The sequence below is a fragment of the Bison bison genome, unplaced genomic scaffold, assembly GCF_000754665.1.
Source record: "Bison bison bison isolate TAMUID 2011002044 unplaced genomic scaffold, Bison_UMD1.0 scf7180017864454, whole genome shotgun sequence".
Lineage (NCBI taxonomy): Eukaryota > Metazoa > Chordata > Mammalia > Artiodactyla > Bovidae > Bison > Bison bison.
The window spans coordinates 605398-629438 of record NW_011495016.1 but is presented as its reverse complement, the minus strand read 5'-3'; the positions used below and the strand labels follow the sequence as shown (position 1 = coordinate 629438).

At 38.3% G+C, this 24041-nt stretch overlaps 1 protein-coding gene across 2 annotated transcripts in view; it reads left to right on the top strand.

Annotated features, from left to right (window-relative positions):
• Window positions 1-24041, top strand: part of KIAA1324L (KIAA1324-like ortholog) — a 220012-nt gene that overhangs the window by 183655 nt on the left and 12316 nt on the right. For both annotated transcript variants that reach the window (XM_010859123.1, XM_010859122.1), the window contains 6 exons: window positions 1062-1325; window positions 2021-2194; window positions 4437-4626; window positions 6292-6388; window positions 6947-7048; window positions 21835-21961. In XM_010859123.1, coding sequence (XP_010857425.1) covers window positions 1062-1325; window positions 2021-2194; window positions 4437-4626; window positions 6292-6388; window positions 6947-7048; window positions 21835-21961 — 954 coding nt within the window. The remainder of the gene's footprint in view (window positions 1-1061; window positions 1326-2020; window positions 2195-4436; window positions 4627-6291; window positions 6389-6946; window positions 7049-21834; window positions 21962-24041) is intronic.

Here is a 24041-nt window from a genome sequence, read left to right as displayed (position 1 = left end):
AGAGCATTTTCTCTTTTCTCTTCAGACTTTCATTGAAGAACCTGTTCCTCAGGTTTCACTTGACTCCAGCTGTGTTTTATGAGAGTTCAGAGTCCCAGCCTGTGGGGTGTGAACATGCTATAGAAGACTTCCTGGCCTCCCTTTTGTCTTTAGCTCAGACAAAAAGCATTTCAGAAGCTGCTCTCTACTGATACAGTGGTGCTCACTGCTTGATGAAAACTAGACCTTAATTGACTCAGTGTCACAAGAAGGAAAAGTATTAGTAAGATCCAGGTTTTTACTCTCTGTTGTGCATCCAGTAGAAGTCAGAGCGTGTTGGTTAAGGAAAGTGCTAAAGAGGGAGAGGAGACCCAAAGAACTGATGCAGTTGCATCAATGTCACACAGTTAGTGTTTAAGTAAGGACTTTTTAATCCCTGGTCCAAGTCTTTTTCAACTTACCACACTGTAAACTTCATTATAAACATGTTTATCATGATATTTAGATTAGATCAGAATAAACAGTGATGGGAGATACAGTTGCTCTTTTTGCTAAATCGTATTGGTTCTTCCAAGTCAATACATATGCCTGAATTTTTACCAGTTATGATATAATCTCATGGTGATTGTGGCAAAATTCCTGGAACTCTATAACCATGAAAATTAGCTTCTAGTGTTAAATCTTAGGTGCTTCCCTGGTGGCTCAGAGGTTAAGGCGTCTGCCTGCAATGAGACCTGGGTTGCTCCTGCTGCTGCTAAGTCACCTCAGTCGTGTCCGACTCTGTGTGACCCCATAGATGGCAGCCCACTAGGCCCCGCCGTCCCTGGGATTTTCCAGGCAAGAACACTGGAGTGGGTTGCCATTTCCTTCTCCAATGCATGAAAGTGAAAAGTGAACTGGGTTAAGTCTTAATAATTTTAAAAAAGAAAAGTACCAAAAAGGAGTACTCTTAATCTACTGTCAGTTATAAACTGCTAGGTTGGAATACTTTGCTTAGTTATTTTGGTGATATGAACATAAAACAATCTGGTTGTACAACTGAGTGCCAAGGCAGAAGTCATTACTTTCTGCTCTCTTTTTAGAATAGACGGTTCATCAATGACATGGTGAAGATTTATTCTATCACTGCCACTAATGCAGTTGATGGGGTGGCGTCCTCATGCCGTGCCTGTGCCCTTGGTTCTGAACAGTCGGGCTCATCGTGTGTCCCCTGCCCCCCAGGCCACTACATTGAGAAAGAAACCAACCAGTGCATGGAGTGTCCACCTGATACCTACCTGTCCATACATCAGGTCTATGGCAAGGAGGCTTGTATTCCATGTGGGCCTGGGAGTAGAAGCACTCAGGTAAGTGGGTCTGTATTTCAGTTATCCCCAGGAAAGCATATTTTAATAGACAAACTCAAAGGTTTCTCTTAATGTTTCTAATTTATATTTATAAATGGCTTTTTGAATTCCCTTCCTTAGTTTACCTTGCCTTGCATCTATTGAGTGCTTAACATGAGTCTTGAAAATGATAATTACTGGGGACATAGAATATTAAGAAGAACATCTAAATAAGAATACCTTCCCAAAATATTAAAAGTGATTTCTTGTATATTCCATTATGACAGAACAAGTAAGCTGCTTCTCTATAGGTAGGCTATAGGTGTATATGGAGAACAGCAAGAGTATCTTGTAACATTTTAAAGGAAAAGATTGATGCTATGAGTGAAGTAAAAAATAGTTTGATGTCTATTTGAACTGGCATGACAGGGCATTTTGGCTATTGATTAAAAATACCTTTCCACAAGAAACTAATCTTAGAATAACTTCACTCTTTAAAAAATTCTAACTCTTCTGAACTTTGCTTAGAGAAATCTAGAGTTTAGAAATTTTCTATATTAGAGTGGTAAAATATGCCATGACTAAGACAAAACTACTGAAATAGTTTTTAAACCTAGAACTTTTAGGAAACACTTTTTTTTCATAGCAGCTAATGCTTTCTTTCCTGCCATATTGTTTTTGCTTTGTTTTGGATTTCTTAATGTTTGTGGTCAAAGGACCACTCAGTGTGCTACAGTGACTGCTTTTTCTACCATGAAAAAGAAAATCAAAGTTTGCATTATGACTTCAGCAACCTCAGCAGTGTGGGCTCCTTAATGAATGGTCCCAGCTTTACCTCCAAAGGAACAAAGTACTTCCATTTCTTCAATATCAGTTTATGTGGGCACGAGGTGAGTTCTGGCAAGGTGAGATGGGGCTAGGTTTCAGCTCGGATCGAGTTGTTTTCTGTGTTGGTGGACCAATAAAATCTCTATGGAAATTAACAGCCAAATGTCAGAAAGTGAGTTTTGACAGCTTAAATCCTTTGTTGCCTTCTGGCATGTTGGCAGTTTTCTCCACCAGGAGCATCCTTGTCTGGTTCTCAGTCCATCAAAGCACTTATCCAGTCAGTTGAACCCCCAAAGCTTGAAGCTATGGTTTAAGGGCTTTGAGGATCTTTCATTTTTGTAAAGGTGGTTCAGACTTGTCAATACCACCTATTTCTTAGGCATAAAGTTAAGGTTTGAGAAAGTTTTACTGTTGCTTATGTTAAAAAGAAAAGACTTTTCAGAGGAAGTTTGTCCAAAAACAAAATGGAAATAAGCAGGGGGTAAGTGTCAGTTGATGAGGTAGCCTCTGCTAATAGATTATGGGATTTAATTTTCTTTGGGAAGAAGTAGAATGTTAATTGATACTGGTAAAGGGAGAGTTACAGGACTCTGTATCCAATAATTTTGTGGGCATACAAGTTGGAGTTGGGATGTATATATTCACCCTTAGCTAAGTTGAAAGTATAATTCATTTTCTCCGTATCGATTCCTTTATTAACTCCTATTGTCTTCATTTTGAACTGCTGTGCCAAACTTTGTACAAAGGAAATAAAAATACATCTCATGACTACAGAGGTTTTCAAACAGAAAGATCTATACATTTTTACATGGTGTGACATTTGTCCTATCCTGATTTTACACGGGGCAGTCCAGCACACTCACTTGATTAGTCACTAAGTTCACTGAATGTATAATTATATGTTACATACCTATTGTGTTAAATGCTGTGTAAAGCAGTGAAGAAGATTAATTCCATTATATTGGGTTGGCTGAAAAGTTTTTCCAGCATTTTCTTAAAATGTTACAGAAAACCCCAAACAAACTTTTTGGCCAACCCAGTATATCACACTTCTCAATCTCCTTCCTGTATGACCACTGACTTAGCTTTTGTCTTCTCTCCTCTGTCTTCCTTCTCTTTCTTTCCTTTTTATTCTAATTCTATTACTGTTATTCTCTTATTCATTTCCTCAGTAGTTTCTTTCTGCTCTTTCTCTTTGTTTATCTTTTAGTCTCAACAATTTAATTTAAGCTTAGTAAAAATATATTGCACCTGTATTGTGGTGAGCAGGCTTGGTGGAAAGAAAACATTTTATAGGTTAAGATTGCTAGCTGCATTAAGAAAGAGAAATCTTTGTTCTTTATGCCCATCTGTGCACATTCTACATCTAAGACCAGTAAAATAGTGTTTCTCTTTTTCTTTATACATTTATTCACAGAAATTATAGAGTAAGCTAAAGTGATTTTTAGTGGAACTACAGTATATTTAAACATACTATATTAAAAAAATTAAAGTCTTCCCAGTTTTATAACTATCCTCCAAATGATTAAAAAAGTAAGCTCCTGTATTCCTTTCAACATACTGTGAACTTGAGCAGATCCACATCATTGAGTCTAAGAGTAGGTGAATAAAAACACTTATAGTGACCAACTGTTTAGAATTTAGATGTTGTCCTAGACTTTTATATTTTCTTTTTTAGACTTGACAATACTTTTCTGCCACACACAGGCCTATTCAGGAGAAGGAAGAGCAAGTTTTTTTTCTTGGCATTAAAACTTTCACCAGCAGTTTTCCGATCCCTCTGTATGCAGTGTTGTCTGAAGAACTGAAGATTTCATAGATGACTTATATTTCCTTAAGTCAAGTGGCTTTCATCCAGCACAAATGAAGTCTGTAGTTGGGGGAGCAGTGCAGCCTTGAATCACTGTATTCATTAGAATGTCAGATTTTCAACCCTGTTTGAACATTGGAATTGGGTAAAGAATCTGCCTGCAATGCAGGAGATGGAAGTCTGATTCCTGGGTCAGGAAGACCCCCTGGAGAGGGCATGGCAACCCACTCCAGTGTTCTTGCCTGTAGAATCCTATGGACAGAGGAGCCTGGTGGACTATAGTCCATAGGGTCACAAAGAGCCAGACATGATTGAAGTGACTGAGCACCCGAGAGCTTTTAAAAAATACTGGTGCCTGTGCTCCCTCACCAGATCCCTGAAATCAGAATTGTGGTGAGGAGAGAGCCAATGCTCTGCTAGAATCACTAGGAAGCTGAGATCCAGTTTAGAAACTTACCTTCAGTAAAAACTTATTTCTGACTTTGTTTTCCTAGGGGAAGAAGTTGGCTGTCTGTACCAACAATATAACAGACTTTACAGTAAAGGAAATGGTGGCAGGGTCAGATGATTACACAAATTTGGTAGGAGCATTTGTGTGCCAGTCAACTATTATTCCTTCTGAAAGTAAGGGTTTCCGAGCAGCCTTATCATCACAATCCATCATTCTGGCAGATACATTTTTGGGTAAGTTTCATTTGGTTCATATATTCATGCATGCATTTGTTTAAAATCATGGTACTGATAACTTGTCTCTGCAGTGGTGCTTACCATAGGTGATTAAAACCCACAGATAATTCTAAGTCATCACTTTATAACATGGTTTAGAACTCCCTACAAGTAAGATCTTTTGATCATTCTTAATGAGTAGTAGAAGCTTCCAGAGTTATGTATTAATTCATATGACATGTTTTTCTCTGGCAATCTGTGTCTTTCATCAGATTTTCTAGGAATTTTTGAGGTAAAATAATAACCTCCCAAACTGTGAGCAAAAGAAGAAGAGTAAACAAACACAATATAGACTTAAATCATATCTGTCACCACCTTTTATCATCTTTTCTCATACCAGAGGAAATCTGGTGACAAACAGCAAGAGTGAGTGTGCTAAATGTTATTCTCCATCTGCCCTTTCTATCTCTGGTCTGGAAAGTATAGGAAACTTTAAAAAAAATCAGGTCCCTAACTAGTTATTCTTAAGGATCTGGTTTATTAAAATATCTGGAGTAGGATTAGGGATCTAACAATGCATATGATAATCTAACAATTTAAAGAGCTTCTTAGACGATTCTAATCTGCAGCTAGATTTGAGAACCAGGCAATGGCACCACACTCCAGTACTCTTGCCTGGAAAATCCCATGGATGGAGGAGCCTGGTAGGCTGCAGTCCATGGGGTCGCTAAGAGTCAGACACGACTGAGCGACTTCACTTTCACTTTTCACTTTCATGTATTGGAGAAGGAAATGGCAACCCACTCCAGTATTCTTGCCTGGAGAATCCCAGGGACAGAGGAGCCTAGTGGGCTGCCATCTATGGGGTCACACAGAGTCAGACACGACTGAATTGACTTAGCAGTAGCAGTTATAGACTCTGGACTTCCCTGGTGGCTCAGATGGTAAAGCGTCTGCCTGAAATGTGGGAGACCTGGGTTTGATCCCTGGGTTGGAAAGATCCCCTAGAGAAGTTAATGGCAACCCACTCCAGTACCACTGATAGACTCCAGAAGAATTTAGCACCAAGGACATTTGCTATAATTTTCAGCACCAAGGACAGTTACTGAGTTTGTGCATCAGAACTCTTAGAACAAAGTTTGCTGTTATTGCTTGCATTTTGACTCGGCTATCGTTTTGCATGGGGTTGATGGGTGGGGAATGCCTTGCTTTTAGATAAAATTTGAAGTTACTTTCTGGAAATATTTAGGGCACACAAAATTTTATTTTGTCAAATGTGTTTATAATGAATGTGAATGGATGAAAAGCTACATTAGCAAAGTAGCCCAGCTCATTCAACATAACTCACAAGAGGCTGAGAGTTATAATCGTAGATTGTTGAAATGTTAAAACTAGAAGGGACTATGCAGACCACCTAAATTATTTCATGCATTTTACAAATTCAGGACATAAGAATCAGGGAAGTAAAGTGACTAAAGCAAAATTGCAAAGTTAAGGAGTAGAGTATTTTTTATTCTGGAAACCTTGTAAGGTTTATTATTCTTACATAATACATTAATTTTATATGATATTTCTAGTTAAAATGACAGCCTCAAAGTAAAGCTATTTTCTCTTTAGATATAGAGACTAAGTAAACCTAATTTTCCCATATTGCTTAATAGTTTCTTTTTCATTGTCATCTAGGAGTAACAGTTGAAACCACATTACAAAATATTAATATAAAAGAAGATATGTTCCCAGTTTCACCAAGCCAAATACCAGATGTGCATTTCTTTTATAAGTAAGTGAACATGCTGCTTCTTTTGATTATTTTCTTAATCATAAGGACATCACTTCAGGGTTTCTAACATAGTAGCTTATTTTGAATAGATAATCAGTAGTTGGTTCTTAAATGAAAGACTTAGTAAAAAATAGGAAACATGGAATATTTAGAAAGCATTATGTAATTTTTCTCATATATATAATCTTTTAAATAAGGCAATAAAGAGACTATTCATTGTCTAGGCAGTAATTATTTGTAATTCACACATCAAAACATCAGCCTAAGTCACTATGACCTCTAATACCTTAAAAAATTCTTTTGATTATAATTTTGATTATAATTACAATAGCTCTATTAATCCTTCGATGATAGCATATCACTTTACCTGTGGAGCAGGCAGCTTTTCATAGTCAGTGAAAGTAAATGAACTAAGTCTGTATTAAAATTCTGGATTGGTGAACTTTGATACATTTTTTCATTTATTCATAGAGCATAGGAGCAGTTATACACAGAATGTTTTTGTTTTTGAAGCCTGTGTCATATTTGTTTTGTGAAGTGACCTTTGCCTTCTAATAGGTCTTCTACAACTACAACCTCTTGTGTAAATGGCCGATCAACTGCTGTGAAAATGAGGTGTAATCCTGCTAAACCAGGAGCGGGAGCCATTTCTGTCCCCAGGTAGTCTTATTTCAATATGATTCCTTCATGTATGTATTTATCAGGAAGCACAACTCTCCAGAACCTTGCTATTTTAAAACACATTCTCTATGGGTGTAAAGCAGAAAGGGAACAAAGAATCTGTAGATTTTTGTTTTCCAGATGTGCTGCTTGCCTGTTAAGAGGTATAGGTCCTTGCGAGTCTCAGCACTTTCAGTCTCCTCAATGACAGATTCTCATCTTGTTTGCCTGCGTGTCTTAATTATCTTGAAAATTATTTAAGTAATATATAACTATATTGTTGTATCATTTGATTGAGTCTCACTGTCTAGTGTCAGTTTTCTTAAGAGCTGGATTAAGACTTGCCCTGGATTATAGTTCTTTATCAGCAAGGAACTATCTAGGTGACCTAGATTAAGCAATCTAACCTCTTTGTCATAGTTTCTTTCTCTATGAGGGATGAAGGTCAGGTTAGATGAGTTGCCTGTTCTTGAGTTCTCTAATGACTGGTGGGGAAATCACCAAGTTAGAGTCTGACCTGTAGAATACATAGCATCGTTCCTTTAACTGATTGGCATTGAGCTGTTAGCTGTCCACAGTCTAGATCTGATTAATACAGCCACTTTGGTTGGAAACAGTAAGAGAAACTAAGCAATTTCATGAATTTAAGATTGTAAACTTAAAAAATGCTCTCATAGTGTCTCCTGATTTTTATTTTGTATAGTTATTCATTGTCTACTATGTAGATTATTTATTTCTAATATTTTTAGGGTTAAGATACCTTTGGATTATAATTTGATTTGCAGATTTTTATCCATCAAGCTAGCAAAAAAATGTATATTTAAAAAAATGATTGACTTAATTTTGTTTTTGTTACTTTCACTGTAACTTTTATGAGATTTTAATAAATCCTGCTTATATTACATCAGGATTGGAAATCAATGGTTGAAGCATTGATTCAGTTACTTGGGTATCTTAAAAAATAATTACAGTGATAACATGGTATTTTGAGCTCATTTCTGGGCATAAACTCACACCAGCATTCACCTCTTACCAACTCTGTTTCATTAATTTTTCTCTTCACCTGTTCAAGGTGAGATATTAATATGATGAGCACAGAAAATAATAAAACTGAAAGAAACAGAGGGAGCCTGGAGCTCAAGGGCATCATGTAGTAGAGGATCCCTGGGCCAGCATCCAAGCTGGAGTCGGGGCAGCAGAGCACACTTTCTTTGTGAGAAGGTGTATCCAGAGATTTGTTCACTATGTTCTCATATCTCACCATATTGCTTTGAGTTCAGACACTTGTTTTATTTACTAGAGCACTTCTGAGGTCCTTTTTTGGACCTATCAGCTCAGTTCTCTTGGTCTAGCCTCTGGGAGCCCACATGAATGACTTCTAAGGCCTCCTTCAGGAGCCTCCATGACTTAAGCAGATAATACTACTGAAGTCAAGCACTGTCCTTTAGAAAATGCACCACTCTAACTCTCCCAAGGTGGGTTCTGATGTTTTCATGTAATGAGAAAATGATAGTCTCATGATGTTAAATGATGGCATCTAGAAACTAGCTTTTTCCTTATGAAAAGAAGAAAAGTTAAGTTTTTCCTTTGACCTCAGGCAGTTTTTTCTACTTGACTATCTTTGCAAGGATTTCCCAAGATCAGAGACAGCAGAATACCTTGGAGTGTCTATTGTAAAACTGATTTTTAGGCCTTCACTGAAACCGAAAGAATCTCCAAATGTTAAGCACCAGAATATTTATAAAACCACAAGGCAGTTCTGACATGTTAAAATTTGAGAACTATTGATCTTAACCCCCATTTTGGAAATTTTTTTTTTCTGAGACAGATTCTCACATTTTGTTTTGCATTTTAATTTTCTGAAAAGCTAAATTAAAAGGTTGTGGTCTACAGGGTGGATTCTTTCTTATTTTCATAAAACTCTTTAATTTGATGCATCCTGTAGTTTGAGGACTGCTGCTCTAGGGAACTGCTTGAACCTCACAACCTAAATGTGCTCAGAGTGAAAAGTGAAAGTGAAAGTCGCTCAGTCGTGTCTGACGCTATGAGATCCCATGGAATAGTCCATGGAATTCTCCAGGCCAGAATACTGGAATGGGTAGCCTTTCCTTTCTCCAGGGGATCTTCCCAACCCAGGGATCTTCCCAACCCAGCGATCAAACCCAGGTCTCTTGCAATGCAGGCAGATTCTTTACCAGCTGAGCCAGCAGGGAAGCCCAAGAATACTGTAGCGGGTAGACTATCTCTTCTCCAGTGGATCTTCCTGACCCAGCAATCGAACCAGGGTCTCCTGCATTGCAGGTGGATTCTTTTTTTTTTGGAATTAAGTGTGCTGTGTGCACATTTAGTAGGACTGAATATACACCTGCTGTTGCTTGCCTGTGTGTTAGTTGCTCAGACATGTTTGACTCTTTGCAACCCCATAGACTGTAGTCCAGCAAGCTCTTGTGCTCATGGGATTTTCCAGGCAAGCATACTGGAGTGGGTAGCCATTTCCTTCTCCAGGGGGGGTCTTTCCGACCCAAGGATTGAACCCATGTCTCCTGTGTATCCTACATTGCAGGCAGATTCTTTACCCGCTGAGCCATCCAGGAAACCCATGGAGGTGGGTGGATTCTTTACTAAGTATGAGCCACCTGTGCTGATCTTTCATTCTTTCTTGAGTCTTGAATTTCCCGTCAGGGCACAAGGGGGCGCTCTGCGATCAGAACATGAGAAATGGAAGCTTGTACGGAAATAATCAGAATATTTTTTTAGCTGTAGGTTTGACTAAAGATTTCCTACTAACAGTAAAGAAATGTTAACAGAGCCAAATTTACTTAGGCTACTTTTGAAGGGGATTTAATTTGCATTTTTCTTTTTTGAGCTTTAAATTCTCCAGGAGAGAAAGAAAGGTACTAACCAGGCAATTGCCCTGTGAAATCTCATATGCTTACCAAGAAGTCACTATGGAGAGAATTTGCCAGCTCAGAAAGGGTGCTGTCCCTTGGAATTCTCTCTTGGTCAATAACCTTACAAACCAGGCAAAGGCGACTTTAGCAGTAGTGATGTTGACTGGGGCTCCGTGTCTTGGTGACCAGGGAACATGTCACAAGATCCCCAGCCTTGGGGAAAAAAATTAGGATGTCTTCACAGAAAGCGAAAGGGGCCAGAGAAAAGGAGAACTGTGTGTTCTCTGTGGATCTCACATGCAACGTAGAAGGAGCAGCAAACATCCTGGACCGCCCACAAATCTGCAGTTGGAAACTCCAGCCTGTCTGTTTGGTCTGGCAGATGCAGTTGGTTTCTAATTCCACAAAGTGTCTGGAGGATGTGAGACATTTTCAATGAAAACTTAACAGCATGATGTCTGTGGCAGATGAAATCAGAGAGCTGGAGTGGACTTTTGAGATTATCTAGTGCAGTTTGTACCTTGGCTAAAGAAGAAATTGCTAACACAGTCGACCACTAATATCCCTAAATAGATGCCTCTCCAGTTTCTACCTAAAAGGCTTCCCAAACCCCTAATCATGATCCTATGTGGTTAGAGGACTCGAAGATTCTCCTTTCATTGGGAAACATTTAGACCTAAGCACTATGTCCAGAGTACTTTTTCAGAAACATGAGAAATTGCTGTTAGTTTTATCTGGAAAGATTTAAAAAGGTTTGAAAGTTTTTTTAAAAGCTTTATTGGAAAACAAGTAGAGGGAACCATTTTTACTCTGATAATGGAGATGTCATTGCACATTTGGGATCCTCCCATCAAACCCATTTACTCGACGCAGTAGGAAACACTGAGAAGCCTGGTTGTATGCGTGGCTATAGCGTGGCAGTCACAATGGGGTGATTGCCTGATTCTATTGTTCTTTTTATGTCATCATGCTTTTATCTTGTCATTTCCTCCCGTCCTTCGTGGGCAGAGATTTGCAAATAAACACAGTAAACAGAGGGAAATAGCACATTTATCTGGGAACTCAACTGATCTGCAAGTTGTTGGTGCCTTCTTTTTAATGACTCATCTTTCCTCAAATAAGGTTGTCTTTGTTAATGTTCTGAGTTAGAGGAAAATCCTCCTCCTTTCTCTCTTACAACTTTTAACCACATTTAACTGCTTGGGTAGTTGATAAGTCCAAAATCATTTTGTGAAATCCTCCTTCAAAACCAAAATTCATTTTCTTTCTAAGTGTAGCTTCTGAGGAGATTGTCTCTCACAAAAGGGATGCTTCACAGTTCTGTCCTGAGAGCTTTCAGAGGTTGCGCACACCAGGGATTTCTTCCACAGGCTCTAATTAAAATCTCCGTATCAAAGTCATTGGATCTATTGGCTGCTAGTGTAGTGCTTTTCTTGGTAGTTGGGGAAGGACTGTTAAAGCCAAAACAGTTGTCTATTCATTTTAATTTATTAAGAGCCAGAGAATAACCATTGTTTAAATGAGTTCCTTGTTTATTTCTGTTCTCTGCACCCTTTAGGGACAGATAATATGTAAATTCATATATAGGTTAAAAAGGCAATAGAACTCAATTAAAATCAAACATGTTCTTATAACATTAAATAGTAAGGAGGCATATGAAAGGACTGTGATCACAAGTGAAAACAACTGAAACCCGTTATGATCAAGAAAGAGAAGGAGGAAGAGATCAAATGGTGGAGGAGGACAATGCAGAGCTCACCTCCCCCCATGAACATGTCAAAAATACATCTGCATGTGGAGCGATTCTCACTGAAAACAAACTGGAGGCTGGTAGAAGGACTTGTGTGCACCCAGGGGTGTAACAGAAAGAGTCACATGGAGTCAATTAGGAAGGGAGGAGAAGTGGTCAGTATGGACCTGTGCCCCTCAGAAGGGACACAGAAGAGGAGGGAGACGTCACAAGCTGGGAAATCCCCCTGAAGAGTGAGTGGTTTCAGCTACATAGTAAACGCTCCAGCCTTGGGGTCTGACAGGCAACGAAACCATCAACAAAATGAAAAATAGCCTGTTGCTGCTGCTGCTAAGTCACTTCAGTTGTGTCTGACTCTGTGTGACCCCATAGGCAGCCTACCAGGCTCCTCCGTCTCTGGGATTCTCCAGGCCAGAACACTGGAGTGGGTTGCCATTTCCTTCTCCAATGCATGAAAGTGAAAAGTGAAAGTGAAGTCACTCAGTTGTGTCCGACTCTTCGTGACCCCGTGGACTGCAGCCCACCAGGCTCCTCCATCCATGGGATTCTCCAGGCAAGAATACTGGAGTGAAAAATAGCCTACTGATTGAAAATGTATCCCAATGATATGCCCAAGAAAGGATTAGTACCCAAAATACATAGACAGCTCATACAATTTGTTGACTTAAAAATGTACAATGTGAGAGTTGCAAGTTAAGTTTTATTTGGGCCAAAATGAGGATTGCAATCTGGGAGACAGCACCTCAGATAGCTGTGAGAAACTGCTCCAAAGAGGCAGGGGGGAAAGGTCAGTATGTATGTGATTTTGGTGAAGGGAGAATACGTGCAATCAAGGCCATATTTTTCCAGGAGTTTTCTACTAGTCTTATGAACCCTTCACTTGTCACGAGGAATAGTGTCACCATGAAGGATTTTAGTACTTTTCTAGATATGAAGAGATGCAAGAACTGAGCTCATAAAATCAGCTCCTGAGAATATCTAACTGTCTGGAGACCTGTCTTGCCAATTTTCCCAGAGGACAGAGTGCATCATTTCTGCTCTCCACCCTGAACTCCTTTGGGGGTGTTGAAGATCAGCAGCAGAAGCACACGGTTTAATCCTTGTAGAGGCAGATGGCAAGCACCCATGGCAAGTGCCAATTTGTAGTTGACAAACGCAATATTAAAAAAAACCCACAACTTAAAAATGGACAGAAGACCTGTATACACATTTTTTTTTCCCCCCAGAGAAGACATACAGATGGCCAAAAGGCACAGGGAAGATGCTCCACATTGCTAATTATTTGAGAAATGCAAATCAAAACCACAAGGATATATCACCTCAACACCAGTCAGAATTGCTGCCATCCAAAAAAGTCACAAATAACAAATGTTGGCAAAAATGGAGAAAAGGAAACTCTAGTACAGTGTTGGTGGGAATGTAAATTAGTGCAGCTAACTAGAGCCAGACATCCTGGAGTGTGAAGTCAAGTGGGCCTTAGGAAGTATTACTAAAGCTAGTGAAGGCAATGGAATTCCAGCGGAGCTATTTCAAATCCTAAAAGATGATGCTGATACAATGCTGCATAAATATGCCATCAAATTTGGAAAGCTCAGCAGTGGCCACAGGACCGGAAAAGGTCAGTTTTCATTCAAATCCCAAAGAAGGGCAATGCCAAAGAATGTTCAAACTACTGCACAATTGCACTCATCTCACATACTAGCAAGGTAATGCTCAAAATCCTTCAAGCTGGGCTTATTTAACTTCTATGCAGAGTGAATTATGCAAAATGCTGGACTGGATGAAGCACAAGTTGTAATCAAGATTGCCGGGAGAAATGTCAATAACCTCAGATATGCAGATGACACCACCCTTATGGCAGAAAGCGAAGAGGAACTAAAGAGCATCTTGATGAAGGTGAAAGAGGAAGAGTGAAAAAGTTGACTTAAAGCTCAACATTCAAAAAAGGAAGGTCATGCATCCAGTCCCATCACTTTATGACAAACAGATGGGGAAACATGGAAACAGTGAAAGATTTTATTTTCTTGGGCTCCAAAATCACTGCAGATGGTGACTGCAGTCATGAAATGAAAAGATGCTTGCTCCTTGGGAGAAAAGCTATGACAAACCTGGACAGTGTATTAAAAAGCAGAGACATCACTCTGACAAAGGTCTGTATAGTCGAGGCTATGGTTTTCCAGTAGTCATGTATAGATGTGAGAGTTGGACCATAAAGAAGACTGAGCACTGAAGAATTGATGCTTTCAAACTGTGGTGCTAGAGAAGACTCTTGAGAGTCCTGTGGATAGCATGGAAATCAAACCTGTCAGTCCTAAAGGAAATCAACCCTGTATATTCCTTGGAAGGACTAAGACTGAAGCTGAAGCTCCAATACTTTGGCCAACTGAAGCCAAGAGCCAACTCATTGGAAAAGACCCTAGTGCTGGGAAGGATTGAAAGCAGGAGGGAGAATGGGATGACAGAGGATGAGATGGTTGGATGGTACCGCCTATTCAAAGAACATGAATTTGAGCAAACTCTGGGAGATAATGAAGGACAGAGAAGTCTGGCATGCTGCAGATCATGGGGTCACAAAGAGCCGGACACAACTGAGGACAGAACAAGAACTGTGGAAAACAGTATGAAAGTTCTTTAAAAAACTAAAATTATAACTACCATATGATCCAGCTATTCCACTCCTGGGTATGTATCCAAAGAAAATACAAACACTAGCTTGGAAAGGTACACACACCCTAATGTTTTATAGCAGTATTATTTATGATAGCCAAGATGTAGTGAGTAACCTAAATATCTATCAATGAATGAATGGGTAAAGGAAATGTGGTATATATTGTGGTGTGTATGTGCATATATATACATGTGTATCAGTTCAGTTCAGTCGCTCAGTCATGTCCGACTCTTTGCGACCCCATGAATCGCAGCACACCAGGCCTCCCTGTCCATCACCAACTCCTGGAGTTCACTCAGACTCACATCCATCAAGTCAGTGATGCCATCCAGCCATCTCATCCTCTGTCGTCCCCTTCTCCTCTTGCCCCCAATCTCTCCCAGCATCAGAGTGTTTTCCAATGAGTCAACTCTTCGCCTGAGGTGGCCAAAGTACTGGAGTTTCAGCTTTAGTATCATTCCTTCCAAAGAAATCCCAGGGCTGATCTCCTTCAGAATGGACTGGTTGGATCTCCTTGCAGTCCAAGGGACTCTCAAGAGTCTTCTCCAACACCACAGTTCAAAAGCAGCAATTCTTCAGTGCTCAGCTTTCTTCACAGTCCAAATCTCACATCCATACATGACCACAGGAAAAACCATAGCCTTGACTAGACGGACCTTTGTTGGCAAAGTAATATCTCTGCTTTTGAATATGCTATCTAGCTTGGACATTACTTTCCTTCCAAGGAGTAAGCGTCTTTTAATTTCATGGCTGCAGTCACCATCTGCAGTGATTTTGGAGCCCCCCCAAAATAAAGTCTGACACTGTTTCCACTGCTTCCCCATCTGTTTGCCATGAAGTTATGGGACTGGATGCCATGATCTTCGTTTTCTGAATGTTGAGCTTTAAGCCAACTTTTTCACTCTCCACTTTCACTTTCATCAAGAGGCTTTTGAGTTCCTCTTCACTTTCTGCCGTAAGGGTGATGTCATCTGCATATCTGAGGTTATTGATATTTCTCCCGGCAATCTTGATTCCAGCTTGTGCTTCTTCTAGCCCAGTGATTCTCATAATGTACTCTGCATAGAAGTTAAATAAGCAGGGTGACAATATACAGCCTTGACGTACTCCTTTTCCTATTTGGAACCAGTGTATATATATGTATATATACACACATACATACATACCTACATATATATAACAAAATGGAATAATATTCAGCCATAAAAAAGAATTAAATCTTGCCATTTACAACAATGTTGGTGAACCTGGAGAGTATTACATTTAGTGAAATAAGTCAGAGAAAGTCAAATAATGTATGACATCACTTAAATGAGGAATTAAAAAATAAAACTAGTGATAGTAACAAAAAGAAAGATTATAGAGAACAAACTTGTGGTTACAAGTGGAAAAAGTGAAGTGGGGAGGGGCAAGATGGGGGTAGAGGGATTAAAAGGTACAAACTACCATGTATAAAGTAAATAAGCTATAAGGATATACTGTACAACACAGGGAATATAGCCAATATTTAATAATAACCTTAAATGGAGTATAGTCTATAAAAATATTGAATTACTCTGTTGTATACAGGAAACTAATACAATATTGTAAATTGACTGTTTGAGTTGGAGCAAGAGGAGAGTGAAAAAAGCTGGCTTAAAACTCAATATTCAAAAAATGAAGATCATGGCATCCGGTCCCATCACTTCATGGGAAATAGATGGAGAAACAGTGGAAACAGTGTCAGACTTTATTTTCTTGGGTTCCAAAATCACTGCAGATGGTGACTACAGCCATGAAATTAAAAGATGCTTGCTCCTTGGAAGACAAGCTATGACAAACCTAGATAGCATATTAGAAAGCAGAGACATTACTTTGATGACAAAGGTCTGTTTAGTCAAAGCTATGGTTTTTCCAGTAGTCCTGTATGGATATAAGAGTTGGACTATAAAGAAAGCTGAACGCTGAAGAATTGATTCTTTTGAACTGTGGTGTTGGAGAAGACTCTTGAGAGTTCCTTAGACTGCAAGGAGATCAAAGCAGTCAATCCTAAAGGAAATCAGTCCTGAATATTCTTTGGAAGGACTGATGCTAAAGCTGAAACTCCAGTACTTTGGCCAACTGATGTGAAGAACTGACTTATTGGAAGAGACCCTGATACTGGGAAAGATTAAAGGCAGGAGGAGAAGGGGACAACAGAGGATGGGATGGTTGGATGGCATCACTGACTCAATGGACATGAGTTTGAGCAAGCTCCAGGAGTTGGTGCTGGACAGGGAAGCCTGTGTGCTGCACTCCATGGGGTTGCAAGGAGTTGGACATGACTGAGAGACTAAACTGAACTGAAATTGACTATGCGTCAATACAAAAAAGTTTATGAAAAGTAACCAACATCCAGATGTACCCTAAAATACTGAATATCAAGATTGAGGCTAGAATCTACCATGTATCAGTTTCCCTACGTTTTTCTTCATTCACAAATTAATTTATCCTACTTGGGGAAAAAAATGAAAAAATTCTAATAGAAAATTGTTAAAAGTATGTACTTTAAACACTAACAAATAATCTTAAGATATGGTGTAAAAATATCATGAAACAGTCATCAAGTTTTGTGATCAAGTTTGAAATAAAGATGATAAAACTTGACATGTTTTAATTTCACTTCAGAAAATACAGAATCTATAGATAAAAGGGACTAGAGAGTGTCAGTAAATTTAGTTTCTCCAGATCTTCAACAGATGCTGACTTTTGGTAGTTAACCCAAGGTAGAAGCTTTAGAAAGAGAAGTATTTGCAGGAGACTGGTAAAATTTTGTACCTCTAGATCTTGTAGATCTAGACTTCTAGGTCAAAATATCTTGTGTTTAAACCACGTCATAAGTGATTGATACTCTTCAGCCTTAAGGCAGATGGAGTTAGAGCAACATGCAATGAATTTTATGGACCCTACATAAGAAGAGTTTCTGGCCTATGACAAAGCATCCTTAGCAGAAACAGGATGAACTTCCTGAGATTCCAAAGCTGAAAAAAGACAGCAGAAGGTCAGAGAGCATTGCCTCAACAGAGGATCCCAATCTGTATACTCTGAGACCAAGGAACCCCAAGAAAACTACAGATGCCCCACATGAAAGAAGTTCAACAACAATAGTGCCCTGATACCAGATGATAAATGTTCTTGGCACATTAGACAGTGGCCTTTCTCACCAATCTCCTGAGACTAACTCCAGAAGGGTTGGGAAGGTACTGACAGCATAGATGAATTTGTTTTACCTTTGGATTTTGAATAAAGTTTAGAGAAAACTGTTTACAGTGATTTATCAACTATCCATATATTAGTAATAGATTTTTTTGGGGTGATAATTGTTCATAAAAACACAAGGTTCTTCTCTGTGGATTCATAATATGAACCAGCTAGATCCTGTTTTAGGTAAGATGATTCATTCTAAAGAGGACACTAGTAACTGATTTATGAAATATATTCCATTTTAGAATCCAAGACATAACTTTCTAAAAAAAGATTGTCTGCATTCTTGCGCCTTGCTAGAGCCACCCTGATTGATAAAGCAATCCCAGAAGCAAAATTGGGAAATTAGAAAGCCTGTTACTCATTTCTCAGTAAACCAAATCAAGGTTTACCTGGTTGCCCTTTGAATATGTGGTGGTTTCTCTACCTATAATTCACAGCACATTGGGCCATCCTGTAGAAGTCTAGCTTCCCATACCCCAGCTATCCATGACTGTCTTGTTTCTTTAAACATGTGCCCATTGGTTTCTATGGTGATCATGCAGAGCAAAAGTTATGTAGAAGCACAATTAGTGACACCTGAAAAAAGCTGGTTGGGAAGTAAAGATGATGGTGACCCAGGTCATCAAAGGGAAAAGTATTTCACAAAGATAAAATGTTTATATTACTACATTGTTTTCTTGTACCTTTTTTCTGTTTTCATTTATGTATGTAAGCATGATTGAAATAACTATTGCTTCATATATTCTTGTTTTTTCTCCAGGGAAGGCCTGATTCAAACTGTGAAAATTAGCTTCATAACAAAGAATCAAATTTTGATGCTCCATATTTCAAATGATTCATTGAGTTGAAAGAATTTAAGAATCGATTCTAAACTGCTTTAAACCTAAGACTTTCTTTTAAAAAGTAAAGTCTGCAAAGGGAATGCACTGAATCGTTGTAGTATTTTGACACTTAATGCCAGCTTTATAAATTATATCAATGTCTTGATTTTTTTTTTCATATTTCTTTGGCTCTACCAGTTCTTTAGAAAATGATGTGCATTGTTAATAGTCTTTTATATCTTGCAGTTCTTTAAACTTTGTCAAATGGTTCTCTCATTTTATCCTTTATAACTACCCTGTGAATGCAGTATGGCAGACATTCTGCTTTTGACAAATTGCAGGAATGACATGGTGGGGAGAGAGGTTGAATCACTTATGGAAAAACACAAAATCATTTGAAAATCCTAGTTAGGACTGTAACCCAAGTCTTCTGTCTTGCTTTTTGCAACTTTGATTAATTTTCTCCTTTTCTTTTGTTGAGTTCTTTTTTTCAAACTTTAGCAGACTTACTCTTTCATTTTCCCAATAGAAACATTTTTTTCCTCTTTTTAAAGTTTTTCTGTGTTGGAAAGATAAAGTAGAAAATAATTCTGGGAGAAAAGATTTGAACAGGAAAGCCTCTTGGTAATTTTTGCTAACTGATCAGAAAACTGTAATTATTTCAAAAGTTGTAAATCATTGTTATGCATATAATAATTGTGTTCTTGAAGAATTTCTCCAATTGGTTACCAGTTTTTTTCAAAAGAACAATTTTAAGTTGCTTTTACTGATCTGGAAGGTAGAGGGTAGGAATAACTTTTTAGGTGGCATGGTTTTTGTCTATTGTAATCTCCTGTTTTTAAAAAATATCTCTCTGTATTTTTTATTCTGAATGTATTTATTATTCCCTTTTTATAAAAAAGAGAAATTAAAGCAAGTTAGAGAGTCAAGTCATTTTTCCTAAGAGTCACTGTTCACCATTGTTCATAGCTGTGCCAACACTGGGCCTCTGTTTCTGAAGCATGTCATACAGAATGTTGCTGTTTTTACATCCCATCCATGTTCACTTAGTCTACAGCACACAGACACTTTGGAAAGACAGACATATAAAAATGCATCAGTTATCAGGCATGTACATTTGTTTCAGTGTTCATATTAGGGTACCTTAGAATGTATTTCCTGGTGGTCCAGATGGTAAAGATTCTGCTTGCAATGTGGGAGACCCAGTTTGATCCCTGAGTCAGGAAGATCCCCTAGAGAAGGGAATGGCAACCTACTCCAGTATTCTTGCCTGGAGAATTCCATGGACTGAGAAGCCTGGCCTGCTACCCGCTACAGTCCATGGGGTCACAAAAGAGTTGGGCACGACTGAGTAACACTTTCACTTTTTCAGAATATATTTAGTTAACTAATAGTATGAAATTTTACCTTTCTGATAGGCTGAAGTTTTGGATAGTGAATCATCAGAAAGGCATTTGAAATGAAAACTTAAAAAGGGGTGTTTTTTGGATTCTCTGTATTATTGTGTGTCTGTCGCTTTGCTATTAGTTGTTTCAGGGCACCTGCACTTTGCACAAGCTAAGGTCTGAAGGAGATTTTCAGGACAATGCCTTATATTTACACAGCTTAACTTAAGGGAAGTGCAGTACACAAGTTGAGGGAACTATATTCCCCTGGTTTTAATGAATTCATGAACAAAACAGTCATTCCTATTAGAATCTTTCTGAATAGTTTCTTGCTTCAGTAAGAATTCTGTATCCAGTAACAGCACATTAATTTTTGAGCTATGCCATGTGTATCTGTCCTTAAAATGAAAGAGATGAGTTGACATAAAAGGCATACCCACCGGAAAGTACGATTTTAAAGTCTGCATGCAGGTCCTGCCTGATGGTTGGTTCAGTGCAATCCGTCATCTGGGTCCAAGCCTTATTCATCATCACTGAGTGCCTCTTGTCAAAGGAAGTCATCCTCAGACTGAGGAAACCCAGGGTTGCAGAATCATTTACATCACTGAGCTGTGTGTTGATTGATGGTGTTTTTTTTTTTTTTTTTTTACATTAGACAATTTTCTTTGTATGTCTTTCCCCTACCCTCTGCAGATCATGGACCTATGTGTCTTCTGTTCTCTAAAGCACCTCACTTCTGTGCAATTACCTTAAACAGAAACTGCAAACCTCCTTCACTACCTAGTGCCCGAATGCCCAGTACTCAGTCACTGCCTTGTTCCTGAAGCTCCCATGACAATGACCTGCTTGCACTTCTCCTCCAATTCACTTACCATTCCATTCCTATGGCAGGAATTCCCATGCGTCCATCCCTTTTATTCTAACTCCTATCTAGAATATTCTAGACATGGCTCAGGCATCACTTTCACCAGTAAACTTCTTTGAAGTTTTTTTTGTTGTTGTTCATTACCTGTGCCTGTTTTTCCTTTAAATTAAAAAGAAAAAAACTCGACTTTATTTATTTATTTTTAACCCAAAACAATTTTTTTTATTTTTTTTTTTTAGTGTTCAATGTGGTTTTTTTTTTCTAATTTTATTTTATTTTTAAACTTTACATAATTGTATTAGTTTTGCCAAATATCAAAATGAATCCGCCACAGGTGTAATTCACACACCATTACAATTCACTCATTGAAAACGTACACTTCAGTGGTTATTGTATATTCTGAGTGTGCAACCATCAGCCTAGCCAATTCTAGAACCTCTTCATCATTTCGCAAAGAAATCCCATAGCTGCTATTATCTCCTTAAACCTAGTAAGTGGTTCCTAACTGTAAGCAATCACTAACCCATTTTCAAATGTTTTATAGAGCTTCCTACTATGGACTTAAATACGGATAACATCATAAAATGTGGAATTTTTATTTGCTTCAGTCACTATGCATAATATTTTTGAAGTTCATTCAAGTAGGGGCATGCATCAGTACTGCATTCCTTTTTAAGGTGGAGTAATAATTCATTGGATGGGTATACCATATTTTGTTCACCCATTCATCTGCTGATGGACGTTTTGATTGTTGCCACCTTTTGGATATTATGAATAATGCTGTTAGGAACATTCATGTACACGTTTTTGTGTGGAGATAGCATTTTTATTTCTTTTAGATATTTCCCTAAGAGTAGAATTGCTGAATCATAGGATAATTCTGTTTAATCGTGTGAAAAACTGCCAGATTCTTCCAAAGTTGCACCATTTTATGCTCCCATCAGCAGAGTGTAAAGATTTCAATTGCCCAACAACCTCACAACTTTTGATTCTAGCCATCCTGGTTGGTGCAGAGTGGTATCTAGGTGTGGTGGTGTCTCCTTCAGATTTTTTTTTTCATGTGTTTCCTCTGCATCTACCTATTGCTTCCGAGTATACAGTATGTGCTCAAATGTTGATTGGACTCAATTGAATGCATTACAAAAGCTGTTGGTTTTGTTGTTTTCCATGATTTATTTCAGCAAGTGTCCAGCAGGCACCTGTGATGGATGTACATTCTATTTCCTGTGGGAGAGTGTGGAAGCTTGCCCTCTGTGCACTGAACATGACTTCCATGAGATTGAGGGTGCCTGTAAGAGAGGATTTCAGGTAAGGGGCAAACTGTTTAAGCAGAACTGTGTCATTGAAGATACAACGGTTTAGTTCAGTATTACTTTTACATCATAGACATTTAGATTCAGTAGTGTGGCTAAAGCTTAACTTAATGAGACATTAATATATATTAAAATAAAGTTTGATACCTATACTTCTGTATGCTGAGGTAGCTGAAAATGTGTACTGGAATTGGGAAAATAAATTATACAAGGGAGTTGTAGACTATGGGTATTTACCGAGATCATAAAGAAATGATATAAAGAATCCAAGATATAGCTTATAGAATGCAGTTATAGGTATAATGAAGATGAGGATGATAAAACTGACTCCCCACAAGAAGCATATATAAAGAGTAAATCTTATGTGCAGTCACACACACATGTTAATCAAGATCCTACCCTATATTTTCTCTGCATTCACTTACTTGTTTTTTAAAAGTAAGGATTCTATTTTGTTTTCTTTATACATTTAATATATTTCCCTTGTCATTACTTTTTTTAAAAAATGACTTTTATTTATAGAGAAATCTTCTATTATGTATGCAATTTGGGATTTGATAATTCCCCTGTTGAACATTTAAGAAAAAAATTGAAAACCATCTTTTTGTAAATAACTCTATAGTGAATATCTTTGTTAGACATTTGATTCTTTCCTTAGAGTTTATTGCTAGGAAGATATGGCCATTATTAAGGTTCTTGATGCTTATTATACTATTAATAAATTGCTTTGGTTACATCAATTTGCTCTTATACTAATATGATGTTTGAGAGCACCCACTTCACTACAGCAGCTTTGACTAGTACTATATAAAAACATACTTTTCCTCTTTCAAAATAACTTACTACTTCATCTTCTCTAAATTCCATTGAAATTACACTGAAGAAGCACAGATGAGGGGATTCATCAGTACCAGTGGTGGAGACCCTATTGGAAAATGGACATCAGAGGATCAGAGATTCCAGTGGGATTGGAGGGCATGGCAACCCATTCCAGTATTCTTGCCTGCTGAATCCCCATGGACAGAGGAGCCTGATGGCCTATAGTCAATGGGGTCGCAAGAGTAGGACACTACTAAGTGACTCAGCAAAGAACACAGCACACCAGGTAGATGGGATAGGACTGACTTTCAGGTCAGCACGGAGCATGCTAGGGTACTCACTGTGGAAAGTGATCAGAGAGGGGAGCTATTCTATCCAGGAAACTCTTAAAGAGCTTGTAGTTGGCAGGTTGGAGGGTCCAAGTGGGAGAAGAAATCGGAATACCTCCACCCAATCCCATACACTCAGCATATTTGGAAGCAGTAGTTCCACCTCTAAGGAAAAAAAAAAAAACATTGAGAACTATTCTCTAAACTGGTATTTTCCATTCTTGAATGACAGTGAACCTGTAGTAAGAAATACATGATACATCAAGCCTAGGAAATAGACGCAAACTCAGAAACATAGAGATATGCCTAAAAATAAAATTGTTTTATGAAACAATACTTATTTTAATATTTTATTCTTATAGAGCATAGGCATAACAGTACAAAATATATTTCATTAATACTTTAATACAAAATGGAGACATCTCCAAATAGATAACACTAAACCAAAAATTAGGAAATACTTAATTCAGTAAGTGTGTTTACTTGTTGATAGCTCACACCAGCTCAGAGCAACAGAGCCAAGACTGCTCAAATATCTTAGGCATGGCTGAGCCAGTTTCTTTTAAACCTTTGTAAGTGGGTCAAAGATGAAAATTTCAACCTCACAAAAGATGGTTTCTTTTTAATCCTAATAATGATACATTTTTATGCTTCACAGTGGAAATTTATCTTTTCTCTAGAATTATGATAACACTTCCTACCTTATAATAATTTTTTTAAAGAGTAAATGAAAAATAAAAGATGCACTCCCTTCTTTGGGCACCAAGTTTAATTCAGGAGTTTTGAGAAGCTGCTGCTGCTGCTGCTGCTAAGTCGCGTCAGTCGTGTCCGACTCTGTGCAACCCCAGAGATGGCAGCCCACCAGGCTCCCCTGTCCCTGGGATTCTCCAGGCAAGAACACTGGAGTGGGTTGCCATTTCCTTCTCC